The 18,108-nt window shown below is 36.6% G+C and overlaps 1 protein-coding gene across 3 annotated transcripts in view; it reads left to right on the forward strand.

Moving 5' to 3' along the window:
- The window catches only part of SRPK2 (SRSF protein kinase 2), a 101,746-nt gene that overhangs the window by 61,835 nt on the left and 21,803 nt on the right, over nucleotides 1-18,108 (forward strand). For all 3 annotated transcript variants that reach the window (XM_026059026.1, XM_026059028.1, XM_026059027.1), the window contains exons 6-10: nucleotides 2,048-2,154; nucleotides 7,928-8,093; nucleotides 10,601-10,626; nucleotides 12,140-12,386; nucleotides 13,329-13,817. In XM_026059026.1, coding sequence (XP_025914811.1) covers nucleotides 2,048-2,154; nucleotides 7,928-8,093; nucleotides 10,601-10,626; nucleotides 12,140-12,386; nucleotides 13,329-13,817 — 1,035 coding nt within the window. The remainder of the gene's footprint in view (nucleotides 1-2,047; nucleotides 2,155-7,927; nucleotides 8,094-10,600; nucleotides 10,627-12,139; nucleotides 12,387-13,328; nucleotides 13,818-18,108) is intronic.

Raw genomic sequence — 18,108 nt, forward strand, 5'->3', positions numbered from 1 at the left:
CGGGGCTCCCTCTTGACACCCTCCCTTAAGATACTTGTACACGTTGATAAGATCCCCTCTCAGCCTTCTCTTCTCTAGGCTAAACAGGCCCAGCTCTCTCAGCCTTTCCTCATAAGAGAGATGCTCCAGTCCCCTCATCATCTTTGTAGCCTTTTGCTGGACTTGCTCCAGTAGTGCCACATCCCTCTTGTACCGGGGAGCCCAGAACTGGACGCAGTACTCCAGATGTGGCCTCACCAGGGCTGAGTAGAGGGGGAGGATCACCTCCCTCGACCTGTTGGCAACACTCTTCCTGATGCAGCCCAGGATACCATTGGCCTTCTTGGCCACAAGGGCACATTGCTGCCTCATGGTTAACTTGGTGTCCACAAGTTAATAAGCCCTGTAGAACTAATTGGGTGTGCTCGGCTCATACTCTTTGGTTGTACGCTTACTACGGATTTCTGTCCATTGGATGCTTGTGTGGTAAGGCAACCAAGACTATTTCCTCTTCTGAATGGAATAGGGATTTATAATATTCTGAGTAGATTGATTAATATGAATAGGGAATGATTATTCACTCTCTCTTCTAATACAGGAATTAAGGAACATAAGATGAGATGAACGAGTAGCAGCAATCAGAATGATACAGTTCTTCACAAAGTACTTTGACCTTTTATCTTTCAGTCTAACTGCAGGTGATACAGATTTTAAAACTTCATTTAGCTTTATGCATGTTGGTAGGTACTTGAGAAGAATATAAATGATAGATCCATAGACAAGTCTCATTTTGATGTGAGTTAAGGCAATGACTGTGAAATCCTTGCCAAGACTCTAATTAACATAACTTTGGTAAGTTAGGTAAGGTACCTACCCTAATAGTGTGATTCTCTGTCAGTAGTCCTGAACTACAGGATCAGGCTAATTTCCATGTGTTGAGATTTTCCTGAAGTAGGGATATTATTTTGTATCTGTCCATTAATTCATTTTCTTGTATGGGTTTTGCATTATTCTTTGCAAGCTTACCATATCTTGTAGTTGAGATTTTAACATTCTTTTCAGTTTACCGTTGCAAAATTATTCCCAGCTTATGTCTGAGAATTAATGCTGTATAGTGAAATTGTGTATTTTCTTTCCAGGATGTTGTGGATGCTAAAACTTGCAATTAGGTTGAATATTTTCTTCATAGATGAATAATCTATGCAGGTGCATTAAATATAGAATCTCCCAACTTAGCAAGTCCTGAACCACAAATCACTGCAAGTTCATAAGTACTTGCTCTGTTCTAATATTCTTCCCTGGGTATCTGCTGTTGGTCTCTGTTGGTGGCAAGATGCTGGGTCAAATTAACTTTTTGGTTTTGTGTTTTTGTGTTTGTGTATATTGCTTCTTCCGGGTTATGCATTTTCTTTATTTCTGAGTTCTTCAATGATTGCCATTATGCTCTGCGGTTAAAACTTCTGAAGCAGTGGTAAGAGGTCCCCTCTTTTATTACTTTAGTCTCTGTTGTCAGGTGATTCTCAATTGAGCCTAATCAAAAAGATGTGTTTAGTATGTCTCATTTTATAAACTCTTGTTGCTCCACTCTTCTGTTGTTAAAACCTTCTATTTATTTCATTTAAAATTTATTAGAAACTAGAGATAATAGGAAAAATCAGTATTTTGAACTGTTTCAAATGAAAACAAAATGGGGGGTTGGGACTAGATGATCTCCAGAGGTCCCTTCCAACTTTAACCATTCTCTGAAAAATGAGTTATTTTTTACAAGTAGCTATTTCATTCTTTACCTTAGTGCTGTTTTTACTTTTAGAAATAACTAACAAGAATTGCATCATTAAAATGTTTTACTTTAATTTGTTCTGTATTTAGGTACTGCTCTTGCACAAGTTTATATATGATTGAAAACAGTTTTATATTTGTAGTACTAAAGCATATATCATGTTTTGCTTGGTTCAAGATGACCTGTTTTCTTCCAGGATTATGAGTGCTTTAGCCAATACTCAAACAAACATTTGTGGTTGATCTAATTAACAAATTTCTTTGGAAATTATCCTTAATTAAATCTCAGATGTCTGTATGGTCTTCGAAGTACTTGGGCATCATCTCTTAAAATGGATAATCAAGTCCAATTATCAAGGCCTTCCCATCCGTTGCGTAAAAAGTATAATTCGACAGGTAAGATTTGTTAATGTTCTAATTAGCTTTTTCCACAATTGTTAACAGTCTGAAGGTTAAAATGATGATATTTCAAGTGAAATCTTACTAACAAATCTAGGATAAGTTAATTTTATAGGCAGTCCCAGGGAGGGTTTGCAAGACTATCTTCCTGCATAGCCTGCATAGCCTGCATTTCTGTATATTGTATTTTTATTATCAAGATACCCTGCTGATAAGAGCGTTTCCTGTGCTGCTTTAGAAAACAAAAAGCTGAAATGATCAATGATGATGCCATTTTCATATATGTAAGGATATTCATACTTAATTGCAATTTGGTTAACAAAACCATCAGTATGTCGTGCTTCTTATTAAGCTGTCCTGGAAAATGCAACATCAGAACATTGGGAAATAATATACTATTATAAAACTGAACAACAGTTGTATATCTGTCTGAAAACTAGGTTCTAAAGGAAAATCTGTTTTTTGTTTTTTTAATTCTGTTATCTTTCTATATTTAAGTTGTTTTAGAGTCAAAGCCCTAACATGATTAGGCAGTTCAGAAAATCTCACTGAGAAATATTCTTTCAAAATATATTGTCTTGCTACATGAAAGCCAAATTGGTGGGAGGTGATCTTAAGGAGAAATGATGTCTTGACAAGGAAAAATTATAGATGGTGTTTCTGTATGATTTTGTATTTACAATTAAACCATGTTCAGTTAATTTCTACAAAAGACCAAAGAAATATTTTCAGTTTGGCACTTAAGGAAATTCATATTACCTTTCACTGGCATTACATATATTAGTATTATTAAACTGTCTATCAAGTTAGGAATGTGTGTATTTGTATTATATGTCTATGTGTATAACCACTCTTTTCAGTAAATATTGTCATTTTTATGTTTGGAATATTTTTGCTTTGTTGCACCATTGTCCTGGAGTTTGGCTGAAAGCTGGGAATTTATGATATAATTGCTTGAAACACTGGCTTTAGCAGCAAAGCCAGGTTTAGGAGCTCCCTAATGTACTCTATTGTTACCTCAGTTACCCTGACTTATTTGCAGAAACAGGCTGTATACCAGACCACTGAACAGATCCGAGTTAAAAACAACCCCTTTTTGGAAGGAAAGTGTCAACTTCTGAACCCAGCTCACAGCATCTTTGCCAACAGGCTCCTGTAACCTGGTAGAGGAAGGCTTTCAGGTGGGGTTTTCAGGGATGGGAAGGCCAATGAGAAGTGCGGTCAGCGAGGAATTGCCCGAGGGACAATATTTTGGAGGAAGCTCTCTGCGTTTTCTCTAGTAGTCAGGACTGGGGACCCACCTCAAGTGCCTTTATACAAATGCATACAGCATGGGAAACAAAAAGCAGGAATTAGAAATGCATGTGCAGTTGCAGAGCTGTGACCTCACTGGGATCATAGAGATGTGGTGGGATAGCTCAGATGCCTGGAGTGCAGCAACAGCCAGATAAAGACACTTTAGGAGGGATAGTCAGGGAAAAGGGGTTGACCTCTACATAAAGGAGCAATTTAAAAGCTTGAATCCTTGCTGTAGAGTGGATGATATGCAGACTGGGTCAGGGTCTGAGGGAAGACCAGCAAGGGTGACATCGTGGTAGGCACTACTACGGGCTGCCATTTTCAGAAGTAGATGAAGACTTCTTTAGACAACTGGAGTAAGCCTCCTGATCTTAGGCCCTGGTTCTCATGGGAGACTTTTAACCACCTTGATGACTGCTGTGGTGGGGTGCAGCCAGGAGATTTCTAGAGGATGCTGAGGACAGTTTCTTAGCATGGTGAGACATTTCTTGGCAATGAGCCAGCTAGGGGATGCACTTTGCTAAGGAGGAGCTGGTTGAAAATGTGAAGGCTGATGGCAACATTGGCATGGGGGGGTCTGGGCAGACAAGCTGAACATGAGTCAGTGGTGGGCCCCTGTGGTGATGAAAGCTAATCACATACTGGACCACATTAACAAGAGAGGAAGCAGCAGATTGAGGGAAGTGATTATTCCCTTCAGTTTTGGCACTTCTGAAACTGCATTTGGAGTACTGGGCCCCACGGTACAAGACACTGATGTACTCAAGTGAGTCCAATGGGGGGCTACCAAGATGGTTAGGGAGCTGGAACATATGATGTATGAGGAGTTGGGAGAGCTATGTTTGTTCAATTTTAAGAAGAGAAGGGGAACTAGTTGCTGTTTTCAACTATGTAACCAGTGGTTATAGAGAAGATGGAGCCGAACTCCTCTTGGATGTGCACAGAGATAGGACAAGAGGCAGTGTGCACAAGTTGCAAAAAAGGGAATTCTTGTTACGTATTAGGAAGAATATTCTTTCCAGTGAGGGTAGTCGGACACTGGAACAGGTTGCCTACAGTATTACGCAATCTCCATCACTGGAGATACTCAGAACTGTTCTGGCAAAATGCTCTTGAGCAAGCTGATCTAATTCTGAGGTTAGGTCCAACTTTGAAATTGGTTTGACTTTGCCTGGGGGGAAGGAGGGTTGAATCGCGTGATCTCCAGAGGTCCCTTCCAACCTAGATTGTTCTATGAATGTAAGCAAAAGAGAAAATCCCAAGTAGTTCAAACAGTTCAAAAGAGAAACTGATTAGTCCCAGAAGATGAAGATTTAAATTTTGTGAGGTTGGAATGAACTATATGGACAAGTTTGATTGGCATTGTGACTGCTGGTAAGCCTTCCAGGTTCTTCATGTCATGAAAAATACACAGATCTGTATCCTTTCTTCTACTCGGACAAAACCTGTACCATGCATGTTCTAAAAACACTGCACCGCACTGGTGTTACTGTACAGCAGGCACTGTGCTAACAGTACTGTGATTCCATGCTATAATAGAAAAGAACTCTTGTATGCCATGATTTGGAAAAAAAAAAATTTGAATTTCAGAGTACTTTTATAGCACTGGGACAAATTTTTTTTTTTTAATGCACCTGAGAGTTGAATTTCTTAATAAGAAATTTCATTTCAGTTTCGAGCAGTATTTTTCCCTGGGGCAGGGTTATATGAACTGTCATGTAAGAGATGACTCTGCAGAATTGAAAAATGGCCGGTTGTCACAATTCCTTTTGTTTGCAATGGGGATGATTGGAAGCGTCAATTTATTTAATTCTAGGGCCCTTGCTTTGGGTAGTAAAATATATAGCATTAGTCTGTTTTAAAAGGAGCATGTTCTGAAACTGATGTTATCAAAATCAGCGTCATGTATTTGATCCCCGAAAATTTTTACTTTTGCTGCAGGTGTGCAATATAGTAAATAATCTGTTTAATGGGTCAATATGATGTGGCTCCTTGAAAGAAAAAGAAAGTGAATATTATTTAGAAACTGCAAATTATGGCAAAAAGTTTGTCGATGTGAAGCTAACCATTTGACCTTTACAAAGGAAGAAATACAATCTTGTCAGGTACATTTGTAATTGTATTAACAGGATCTGTCCTAATTTTTCAGATTCGCAATACGCTACCCATTTCAGATTTTTGTTTTTCAGTGGCCAAATAAATAAAAAGTAGGAGTGTTTTCCCTGTTCTCTGACCTCAGAGCATGGTACGAAGGCTATACATTTTGGATACATTTCCCTACTGGTTTAGTGGCATAACATACTTTCAGGTTTTAGGATAAAGCAATCCAATCCACATTTTGGGGTAGGTAATTGTAAGATTCTAACAGTACAGTCATTAGGATAAATCATGGAACTGATTATGATATTTATCAAAAATAGGTATTTGATCTTTAATAGAGTAAAAAGGAACAGTTCCAGGTGTCTTACTTAAATACGCTGAATTTAATGATTGCTTCATGGACTCTTGTGAGAGTGCAAAGTCTGCATTGGAATAGTCAATGCTATTATTTCTTTTGAGCATGTATTATAGTTATTTTTCTGAAATAATTTGCAAGTTTTCTGTCAATAGTACTACTTAGGTGAATAGATACATAGAATTGACTTAAGTGCAAATGTTTAATAAGACATTCTTTTCTCTTTAGACATGAGACGTATTTTTGGAAAAATACTGTGTGGGTTTTTTTTTGAAAAAGAATTTTCAGTCAAAATGAAAGACAAAGCTGAAATCCTAAGACTTTTATTTAAAAGGGGAAAATGCTATCTTTATAAAGTGGGAAATATCAAATCTAGCTTTCATATTAATATCATTTCTACTTATCACAGTAGAATAGATTTCATTTTCCTCTGAAAGTTTATGGCTTTCAGTGTACTCGAAAATCTTTTTTCTTAGCTTCAGAATGGTAGACATTATATGGTAATTTGTGAGATGCTGTGTGCCACAAGGATGGAGGAGACCATCATAATCAGTCTTTATGTTGATATTGCTATTAATGCCTCTTTTCTAAAATTTGGACCGCTTTCCATTAACTGTGTTCCTAGTAGAAAACAATCTTTCTTTAATATTTCCTACTTTGAGACACACTGTATGTTCTTTCAGTTGCTTTGGCAAGCACTCAGGCATATTTTGGATTCGCAGGAAAAAAAAATCCAGATTATTACAAATGTAACAGTTTTAGCCATATCATGGGCACTGACACTGAGACCTGCTCAAGATGGAAGCTTTTCAGGAAGGTTGGTGAGCAGGCTAGCTCCAGAACTGGCGAGGGGAAAGCCATGTGCTCGAGCTAACTCTAAGATACATTAGCCTGAATGTAAATACCGTTTGCACGCTACTGTGCGTCTCTTACCTGAGCTGCCTTGTGTGCTCTCTGGGTGTAACAGTTCTGGTGCTAGCTCCGGCTCAGGTGGCAGACAAATGTCTTTGCATTCTGCTATGGCTATTCTGAACCCATGCATTTTGCTTTTAGATTTCACCCTACCTACTTATGTCTTAAAGTATCCTGAGAGCCAGTAGGGAAGGGCATGTGCTAATTTATTTATAAAATGTCTAGAATGGAAGGATGTGCTTGTGGCTGAAGCTCAGGAATAAGTGATTTAATATTTTCCTATAGATCATTCTTTAAAAATCAAAAGAAATCTTGTACGCAATGTTAGCTGGTTTGTGTTTTTTTCTTTCCTGATGGTATCTTTCTACAATATTTTATGCAGATTATCATAGCAGTAACTTTGTTTATCCTGTTACATTATCCTGTAAAAAATCATGGCATTTTTCTAGTCCCAGAAGACATTTAAGATTTTGGATATTCAGGTTTAACATAAGCTAGAAGAATTTAGCCTGCAGAGAATGTGAAAGACCAGTGGAAGCATATATGTAACAAACACAGGTAGAAAAATCCTTATGTGACATCTTGTTCACATTTAAAGCTGAATTACTACTGCAGTTCTATGGAAAATTATAGTTAACATTTCATGCAAACAACACATTTGCTTTTATGTGTTTTCTTTTAGAATAATTAAGTATAAGGTGGTTATTTGCAAACCAGACTTCAGTTATAGCATGTGGTATTTACAGTGTTTATTTTGGAATAACTGTCTTTCAAGCAGTGAACCAGTGATGCTCAGTCTTTCCGACTGAGCAGTCAAATTCCTGTTGCAGAGGAAGAAATATTAAGTTTTTTATACCTGTGCAGATCAACTAAAGAGCACTCGGGAAATGGAAGGTCTGAGAGCAGGTTGCTGTCATCAAGACAATTCAGCCAGCCAGCATCTTATTCCTGAAAGTCTGTAAAACTGGGTTTATGAGCTAAGTAAATTATTCTGGCAGGCCACATATGGACTGCTGGCAGTAACTTGACATCTCTGTACTAAAGATAGATACATTTAGCTTGGTCTGGCTAATTAAATTAGATTTCAAATCTTTCTGTAATTAGGTACTTCAAGGTCTAGATTATCTACACAGCAAGTGCAAGATCATTCATACAGATATAAAGCCAGAAAACATTTTGATGTGTGTGGATGATGCCTATGTTCGTAGAATGGCTGCTGAAGCTACCGAGTGGCAGAAGGCTGGTGCTCCTCCTCCTTCCGGCTCAGCAGGTATGATGGCGTATTTAAATATGTTGTAGTAAAGTTGCATCTGTATATTAATGCTAACAATATTTTATTTAATGAAAATTAACATATTTGAAATAATTGCATGTGAATATTAAATGATCTTAATGTATGTCTACTTAACATTTATGCTCTGAAGCTCTGTCAGAGGAATGCTTTGTTTTTCTGTTTTGCATGCTCAAGCTTTCGGAGTCCTCTGATACATAAAAAGATGTATTGGAGTAACCCTCCCACCCCCACCCTGCTTTTATGACTGCCTGTAGCAGCACTAGAGCCTTGCCTCTTTAGTACTGACAATAATTAATAATCTTATTTAAATTATATGTCTAATTCTATTATAAGTTCATCAGCATATATGTGAAATCATCTGACCTTTAGTTGATTATAACTTATTCTCACAAGTCAACAGAAAGTCTTAGATTCCATAGACTTTCCTGCTTGAAATTGGAATTTATTGTACTTGAATTTATGATAAGCTCTTCTCCCCCACACTGCACGTGAAATATGTTAAGTTAAACTTGCCAAGAGTTTAGACAGGAACTGTACATTTTTCTATGTTTAACTGATACAGTATGCCTAGCTAGGAGAGACTGAGGTAAAGGAATTCTGAGCAATCAGTGAAGACAAACAAGAAGGAAATGTGGTTTTTCTACTGATCTTTAGTACCATGGCTGCTATTTATTTTTCAGGCTAGCACATCAGCTACAGGCAGTAGAGAAATAATAACATTTAAATGCCTTTGTAATCTTGTCAGAAAATATATTACAGAGTAAAATAGCTGAGTTGTAATAAAAACATCTGTTATATCGTGAACAATCACTGTGATCAAAATCCATAAATATTTCTACAAAGCATGTTATTTTCAGACTCTTAAAATTTCCTAAAACATTTTCTTTTCAGCATCATTTTTAGACTCAGTTGTTGACTGTGATATTTTTTGTTGTTGTGCCAAAAATGATTGTGATATTTCACAATATATGTATTAAGATACAAAAGTATATAAATCAGGAATATATTGAACTGAACTTTACATGTGTGATCATGTAGCTAAAGGCTCTGTGTTATTTATATGAGAAGTAACTTGTTTTTTCTTATGCAGCCTTGATACTTCTTCCTGACATTAAAATAAACACCATTTTAAGGAAGACATGGATGGAATTCTTTTAACACTTTATTCTTAGCAAATTGTAATTAAAAACATGATTTTCCAGACAGGAGCTAAAGATGCATTTTATTTCAGCATTTCAGGAACAGGTTCTGCATAATTTCACTTTTTAGAAAAGGGATGATACTGAAGTTTAAGAAACCTTTTGAAAACATCACCCTTTCAGGGTCGTACAAGCAGTTTTTCTCTGAACTTAGCAGTGGAAGCTGAACCTATAAAAGAACTATGAAATCTTAACTATGTCAGTTTTTTATTTTGCACTTGTTAATGGCTGTATGCCTCTGTGTCCAAAGAAGTTCCTTCCGATTCTTCTTCCCCACTTCCACTTTGCTGCAGTCTCACATATTTGGTTGTTTTTATTGTTTTCAAGTATTTGGGGGATTTTTGTGTGGCTGGTATTGTTATGTGCATTTGCGGTTAGCATGGTAATCACATCAGACCTAGTCACTGATGGTATCTTTCTGAGACGCACACAGGAAGAGGTAGCTGCTGGAGGTGGTATAGCGTGTCTTGCCATAGGCACTTCTTGGTGCCTACAGCAGTCCCATGAGAGTACTCTGCTTCAGAAGGAAGGAAACTTGAATATTTGACATTTCTGTTCAGTATGACAGAGTAGTCATCTTTGGTGATACTCCCTGAACTATTTAAAATCTATCTATAGCTGGCCAGACAGCTTTCATCTGTGACAAATCTACAGTCAGTTCGTGTTTCCTGCCCAGCGTGTACTGATTCAGACTTCCCTCTCTGAATTTCATTAATTCTCCACCATAACAGAGCGAGCACAAATTAATGCCAGCTCCTTCCAGTTCCAGATGCTGGGGATGCAAACTGACAGTTGTGAGTGCAGGTGCAGAAAAGCCTGCGTTGGGTATCAGTGCAGGTTTCTAATACTGGAAAGTCTAAAACTTTTTCAGGAGTTCTTCTTAAACCGCTAGTACTTCATATTGGAAATAATTTTCTTTTTATCCTGTTGTTCAAAATGTAGCAGCTTTGGTTTATTAAAATTCTATTTGTTTATTAAGTAGAAAATGTAGATGGCAATTTTATAATTATTTCTTTAAAGGAATGAGAGGAGCAGTCACAGATTTACTTTTCATTGCTTGCTGTAAGACAGAACAAAATTGTTCACAGTAGAGTGTCTGACAGACATCAAAAGGTTTCAGGCAGTAGCAGACAGTTGTAAAGAGTCAAAAAGCTACTAATAAATACAAAAAATCTCTGCTTTGGGTTTTAGTTCAGAATACTTTTACGTCATTACTACTACTTTCTGCTTTTACAGAGTTGTTTTTGTAAAAATGTATATTTAAAACTTCTTTTTTCTTTTTAGTGAGTACAGCTCCACAACAAAAGCCTGTAAGTATTGTTATATAATTCAGATTAACTATCTTGTTTTCTGTATTTCTGTAGGTACTACTAATAATTAGACTGTTGGTAGTCTGTACCCCTTTTAAAAGCTTCCTTTGAATATAGCTTTTACCTTTCAAAGAATACCTTTCTTTTAATACTCTTTCTTAAGACCTAAGACTTAGAAGTCTTAGGCACAAGTTTTAAGCACAATATTTCTCTGATAGAAACTCTCATAGCCTTTACAATTCTATAGGTATAATAACAACAACTTCATGACAAAGAAAGTTAAGCATTACCATTTTCATCTCTCGTGGAATAATCCATTAGGTTCAAATCCTGACAAAAATGTGCACATGTACTGAGTGTCATACGTTGTGGGCAGCTTAAGGTCTTCAAGGTCTTAATCATGAAGGCCTTAAAAAAGAGACTTTTGCATGAGGCTTGAAAGATGTTTTTGGCATATGTGTATACCGAATAAACAGTGATAATACATCAAATACTTGGATAGTAACATCCAAGTTCAAACCTGCTTTCTATGTCTGTGTATGTAACATATATAATTTAAATGTGTATACAACGTGCATGTAATTTGACTATCAAATAACTGGTTTTGGCTGTCCTATAGCTTATTTTTAAGATAATAGGATTTATAGATAAAAATCTGAGAACTGAATCTTTCTCTTTGTTTCTTGTGCTTCATTTTTGAACTATACAAGGTTTTCTTATTGTGGTATTTGAACAATGAACAAAAATTGGGTAGAACTAATTTATCCAATAATGAAATTAGAAATCAGAATTAAATTAAAATATAATAAAAACTGTTTCAATGTTAGCTCAGATATCTTAGTTTTTCTTTTCCTTGTTACTGTACCTGATTTTTTCAATCCTTGTGTTATATATAAAATGTTAAACTTTTTGTAATGGCCATCTGTTGTTTGTGATTCATATGTTTTGGACCAGAAATGAATAATAAAACTGCTTTCTCTTTCACAGGGAAGTAGCTAAATAACACAGGATTTATTCAAAATTCTTTACCATTTTCGGTTTCTTCAGGTTTCTCTTATTTTTCTTAGCCTACTTTGGCTGGTTATTAGCTGCAATGTACAGGGAGAGAAATCATGGCTATAATTTATATGTGGATAAATAGAAATGATAGCAGAATATCTTCCACATATAACAATATGATCTTTTGATATAAGTTATAGCTTAAAATTATTGTGCTAGTCAAGATTGTAAGATTGTAGAAATTTTACTATGGTGTCCTAGTTGTATTTTGCTTTTGTGTCTAATAAAAAAACATATAACAACATGTATAACCATGTAAGATTTTGATAGCTTTTTTGCTTCATGTAATCCTAAGTGGTTCTTGATTTGAAATAAAAAAAAAACAAATTATTTACTATATTGATTGCCATTTTCAAATAAAAAGTAATCACACTGCAAGTGAACTTATGGTATGAGATGCCTTGAGGAAAATTGTTTAGGGTTTTTTGTTTTCTCTTGTTTTTTAATATTTCAGGTTGGGAAAATATCCAAAAACAAAAAGAAAAAACTGAAGAAAAAACAGAAGAGGCAAGCTGAACTATTAGAAAAACGCCTGCAGGAAATAGAAGAACTAGAGCGAGAAGCTGAAAGGAAAAAAGTAGAAGAAAATGTAACCTCAGCTGTGCCATCAAATGAGCAAGAAGATGAGTACCACCCAGAGGTGAAACTAAAAACAGCTGATCTAGAAGAGGTAGTAGATGAAGAACCTGGAAATGATGATGGTTAGTATTAGCTGCTGTTATTGAGTCTGAAACCAAGTTACTGTTTGAGAGGGGAATGTAATTGCAGCATTTCATCTGTTGTAATGAATGAAATTGCTCAACTTTCCTAGATCATTTTTTTCATTTTTTCCTGTAGATAAAGTCGTAACTAAAAGTCTAAAATGAAAAGGGAAGTCAAACGTATTGTAGAAGTGAAGAAAAACATCAATAGCCATCTAGCTATCAAATCTCACAAAAGAACACCTGGAGCATTCAACAGACCAGTCAGTTATCATACCACATTAAGTGGCATAACCAAGTATCTTGGTGAGCTAGAAGAAAAATAACCTCAATTTTTATTCTATAACATTAATGCAGTTAGAATCATCCTTGCTTTCTTCTTTTTTTTGTCATGTTTTTGTTGGTAATAGACTATCAGGTAATGATAATTACAGCTTCTTCCCTCTTAAGATGTCTTGTTACAATTTTTATTTAGTTCTGGTGGTTTGTACCATGATTGTTACAGTCCAGCTCTTTTTTAGCTTCCCAGATTTTCTTGTTGACTTTCTCCAATTGTGATAAAAATACAACTGCTGAGACCATCTTTTTTTTTTTTAATGGTCATACTATGAATTTTCCTACCTCTATGACTCCCTGTTTGACACTGATTGAGTCGTAGAATTGTAGTGCTTGTTTTCAAGACTTTCTGTGTCTTCCTTTCATACCATTCTTCTTTTCTGAATTGATCCCTTGGTTACACTATCTTGATGCACTTCCCATTGGTTCTCTAACAGCCTTATTAGTAGGCTTTAAAGTCTTTGTGTATTTCAGTGATATTGAGTGTTTCTTTTTGTGCTATTTCAGAAGTTAAGTATTTATTGAAGAGTTAAAAATTCTGAATGCCTAATTTTGAAATGATATATTGAGGTATGACCTAATGTGTTGCTCATTAAAATTTTTCAGGTGAAGCAGAAGATCAGGATGAAAAAGAAGACACAGAGAAAGAAAACACTGAAAAAGATGACGATGTTGAACAGGAACTTGTCAACACTGACCCTACAGACCCTAAGTGGATAGAATCCCCCAAAACAAATGGCCATATTGTGAATGGCCCATTCCTATTGGAACAACAGATTGAAGATGAAGATGAGGAAGAGGAAGAATGTCCAAATCCAGAGGAGTATAATCTTGATGAGCCAAATGCAAAAAGTGATTACTCTTATAGCAGCTCCTATGAACAATTTAATGGTGAATTGCCAAATGGACGTCATAAAATTCCCGAGTCACAGTTCTCTGAATTTTCAGCTTCAGTGTTTTCTGGGGCTCTAGAGTCTGTAGCTTGTGGTTCTGCTATTTCTGAAGGATCAACTGTAACTGAAAGAGAGGAGAGCAGCCCATCTCATGACAGGAGCAGGACAGTTTCAGCTTCAAGCACTGGGGATTTGCCTAAAAGTAAGTATTGCCCTTGGTGTCATATACAGTGCTTGGTGTCTCTTGGAGCTGCAGGTGATGTCCTATGCAGAATGAGTAATGGGCTTAAACCTTATATATATATTTTTTCTCTGTTCAGTGACATGGGTATGCAGATTTTACTGTTTGTTTGCTTTTGGTGAAAATTCAATCAATAGTACCAGGCCTTCTGTGGTAGGCCATCACATATTTCTTTCAATAGCAGAAAATGATTCTATCACAACCATTTCCTTGACCTTTGATTGTACAGTAAATCTAGCACATCTCAGCGATGTTGGCCTTTCTTTGCCTACAGTGTTTTGAACTTTTTTTTCTGGATATGTGCCAAATGTACTCATGTCCTGATCTGCTTCCTGCCAGAGTCTGAAGAGTGCCCACTGAAAAGATGGTGTCTGTGTGCCAGCCTCCGCTGTTGGAGAAATCTGTGCAGACTTCTCCCAAATATTCTTTCTCCTGGGCACTCCCCAGAATTGAGCAGGAAGTGGGATATGGAGTCAGATTAACCAGGACTGGGGTACAGCTGCAGCCCACTGCTGGGAACCCTTTATTCCATGCGGTTTGAATTAACCTTCCTGGTTGCATCTGCCCTGGATAGTCTGCTCATTTAATTTTATATTGTATGAATGCAAAAACTCAATTATGATTATTTTAAATTTAGTATTTCATCTTAGAAAGCTTTTGGCAGAAAGGCAGAGCAGATATCTAGAACCGAAGAGGAGACTTTTGGTTACTTTGGTCCAAAAGCATTCTGGTGAATTTCCAGCTCATAGGACCAAGATTCAAGAAAAAACAAATGTGTTAGTTTTGAATGACTTTATGAAATAGAAAAAAAAAAGATGTTTTGATTTGAATTGATGCAAATCTCTTGCCTAGTACCACAGGTGTATATTACATTAGAAATAAAAGAGTGAGTCAAAGGAGTGGAATAGAAAGGCAATAATTCAGTTAAGAAAATTTTGTACTATTTTCTGATCAAAGGCAATAGCTTAGCTTACTTTAAGCAAATTGGATGCTTCTTCTTGCATTCAAGTCTGGGAGCTTGATAGACGTAGCTTGGAACACAATACAAAAGAATTCCTGTTAAATTCAAACAAACTGGCCATCTTAAATTTTAACAGGAAAGCAAAACAGTGATTCTTTTTCTTCTATCATAGAACATGTTTTTAAAGGTATTAGGTAAATTTATTGGATAAGTTATTGTAGACAATGTATTTGTCTTGACAGAACAGTCTACACAGGAAAGAGAAGAGGAAGAAATAGATGCAAGTAAGCAAAGTTTAAGGCAGAAGGGGATCATGAAATCATCTAACCTGATTTTGTGTTCATAGCAAGTCAGTAATTCATCCCTCTGTTGAGTTTAGTACCTATGTTTGGCTTAAAACTTATTTTCCAGAAGGATACCCGCTCTTGATTTGGACAAATGAAATAATAAAAAATTCAGTATATTTGTAGTTTATTCCACTGGTCCATACTTTGAATTGTTTCAAGGGAATTGTGGCTAGCTTGGATTTGTCTGTCTGCAGCTTCTAGCTATTGCTTCTTGTGATGTCTTTTCTCTGTCATATTCAGAAGCTCTTTAATATGCTGTATTTTCATCCATTAGTGGTTCTTATTTGTTTCAAACAATTCATCTTGTAATCTTCTTTTTAATAAAACTAAACAAGATGAGTTCTTTGTCTACGTAAGACATTTTTTCCAACCCTCAACTCATTATGGCTATTTTTTATTCAGCTTGGTTTTAGATTTTAAAATTTTGGCCGCCAGAACTGCTCAGACTAAAAACCTTTGTTTGTAGATCTTGTTTATAGAAGACACAGAAGGTGAAATGTTGGTGTTATTGCAAAGAGCAGAATTTTTGCCACTGAATTCAAGGGCTACAGGGTTTTACCCACAGATTTTATTTACAATGTCAGTGGCTAAATGATAAATATATGGGTTTCAACTTTAATAAAGAAAATATTAAGGGGCTAAATCTGTAAGCAGATAGAGGAAAATGAGACATCTCAGGAGAAGATCACCAAATCTGCCTGAACATTGTCCCAGATAAAGTTATTAAATTTAAAAAGAGGTGTATTGAAAAATACAGTAGAGTATATTTCTTGGTTTAAGACTTCAGAAAAGCAATTCACGGTTTTATGGAGTCTAACTTAGTAAGGTAATCTGTAGGTGCCCAAAAAATGTTAAATAAAGTGTAATTGGGTAAAGAGTTTCTGGAAGATGTCAAGATTCAAGCTAGTAAGTCTTTTAGCCCATCTCCTTAAGTGCATCCAAGTCAGTACTCCCTTAAACATGGACAGTAGATTCCTAGGCACCTCGTAGGCTCTTCATTCGTGCTGCTGGCAACGTGCAGGCAAAAAGCCGCTCCTGCTGGTGTGTTTTCCTGGGGTGATGTGTGCAGCTCCCATGCCTCCAGCGAGGAAAGCCTGTACTGGCAACAGAGGAGCAGCTTATCTTCATAGTCAGAGAAACCTACTTGATTTATCCTCGATGGTATCACATCAAGAGCAATTTAGAAGCCTTGTGTGCCAGGAAAGTAGAAAGATAGTAAATTCAGCCATAGCTCACACCTTCCTCAGAAAGAAGAAAAGCTAAATGTTACTAATACTAATGTAATCAATAATAATGTTGGGTTAAACAGGAATAAAACAGATTAAAGTATGTCAGAAAGAAAAAGGCTATGAGAGTTGTAGGCTGTTCAATATTTTTAAGTGGTGCTACTTTTTGCTGTAACTTTGGTACCTTTTTCTTGTTTAGACGTCTTTGTTTGCTCCTCTCTGCATAGTCGTTGCTGCCCTTGCTCAAGTGACAAGGTTTCATTTTTCCAGGATGCTTTCCTCGGTCAGTGCGCAGGCTGATCTGGGCTCGGTGGCTGAGCAGCTGTTAAGTTTTTCTTTTCTTCAAATTTTCACCATCTGATCAAATGCTCTTAAGATAGATTTATTTATTTCCTCATGACTTTCCTCCTCATTCCCGTGTCTGAGTGTTTACTAAGTATATTGTCATGGTGTGACTGTGAGAAGAGGAGGTGATATTTCTCAGTTTTACGGAACTAGGACGCACAAAAGAGAAAATCAGAAATACTCATTAAGTTTGTGCTCAGGTTGAGCTCCTTAAGATACTATTTTATTTTTTTTTGAGAGTACTTGCTAAAAAGTACACTTCTCTTGACTTCACTTGCAGTTGTGAATCATCAGCATTTGTCAAAACCAGAATCCAAGGTCTCATACTCATCTTGGAAAATATGGGACACAAACTTAGCAAGTTACTGAGGAAAACACAAAGCTGCAGGCACTTGCCTATGACCTTGTCAGGTCTCTCTGTTTGAGGCAGGTTGAAGAATGCTGTTTCCTAAGGTTGCATTCACATGTCCTACTGCAGAGGCCTTTCTTTTCCTTCCTTCATGCTCCTGCTTTATTTACAAATATATATATTTGTAAATCTTCTACTTTCAACGAGAAGTATGGCAAGGATTTCTCAGGCAATAACTTTTTGGCAGGGCTACTGAACTGAGAAAAATCATGTTATTTTTTGAACAATGCATGTGATTGTGTTGATAAAGTCTGTTCTGTGCAGCATGCTCTTAAGGGATGACCTTAAGTTAATATTGAGTTTAATAATTCCTTTTAAGTGCTAAATTTTGCAACCTTAATATATTCTCTTAGTGTATTTTATTTTTGTGCCATATCTCAGGGCTTTTTTTAAACTTGAGCCATACACTCTGTTACAGCTTTCTTAGAGGACTGTTTCCTTGAGGTCACTGCCCCTTCTACCTTTCTCCTTCAGTTTATCTGCCATTTAGTCCTATCTTTTCTCTCCTGGCTGATCCCACCATTGTCTTTCCCAGCTAGCTTTTATCTCCTTCCCTTGACTGATCATTGAAGTTTGGAGTCCAGGCAGTTCTGATCTCAGTCATTCCTACTTAGCTAGACTTTCTTTCCTTTATCTCCCTGTCTGGTGCGGTTGCCTCTTCCAGCTCTTAAACCAGTTTCACTGATCACTATATCCCTCCTGGAGTTCCAGGTGCCTTTCTGATCTAGTACCTCCTTCATATCTTACCATCACTTTCCAATCTTAGTCTTCATAAGTTTGGGATAAGGAAACTGAGATGCTTCCTCTGCTGCCATTTGATTTGTGATATCTGGTTCCTTTCTTCTGCATTCAAATCAATCTGTTTTCTTTCCCATGCTATTTGGGATATAGTGGGTGTTATGTCAAGCCTAAAAAAAGCAGCAATCCTTCACTGTCATACATTAGGGCCCCCAGTGTCCCAGGA

This window comes from Apteryx rowi, unplaced genomic scaffold (assembly GCF_003343035.1).
Source record: "Apteryx rowi isolate R43461 unplaced genomic scaffold, aptRow1 scaffold_151, whole genome shotgun sequence".
In the NCBI taxonomy this organism is placed as follows: Eukaryota; Metazoa; Chordata; class Aves; order Apterygiformes; family Apterygidae; genus Apteryx; species Apteryx rowi.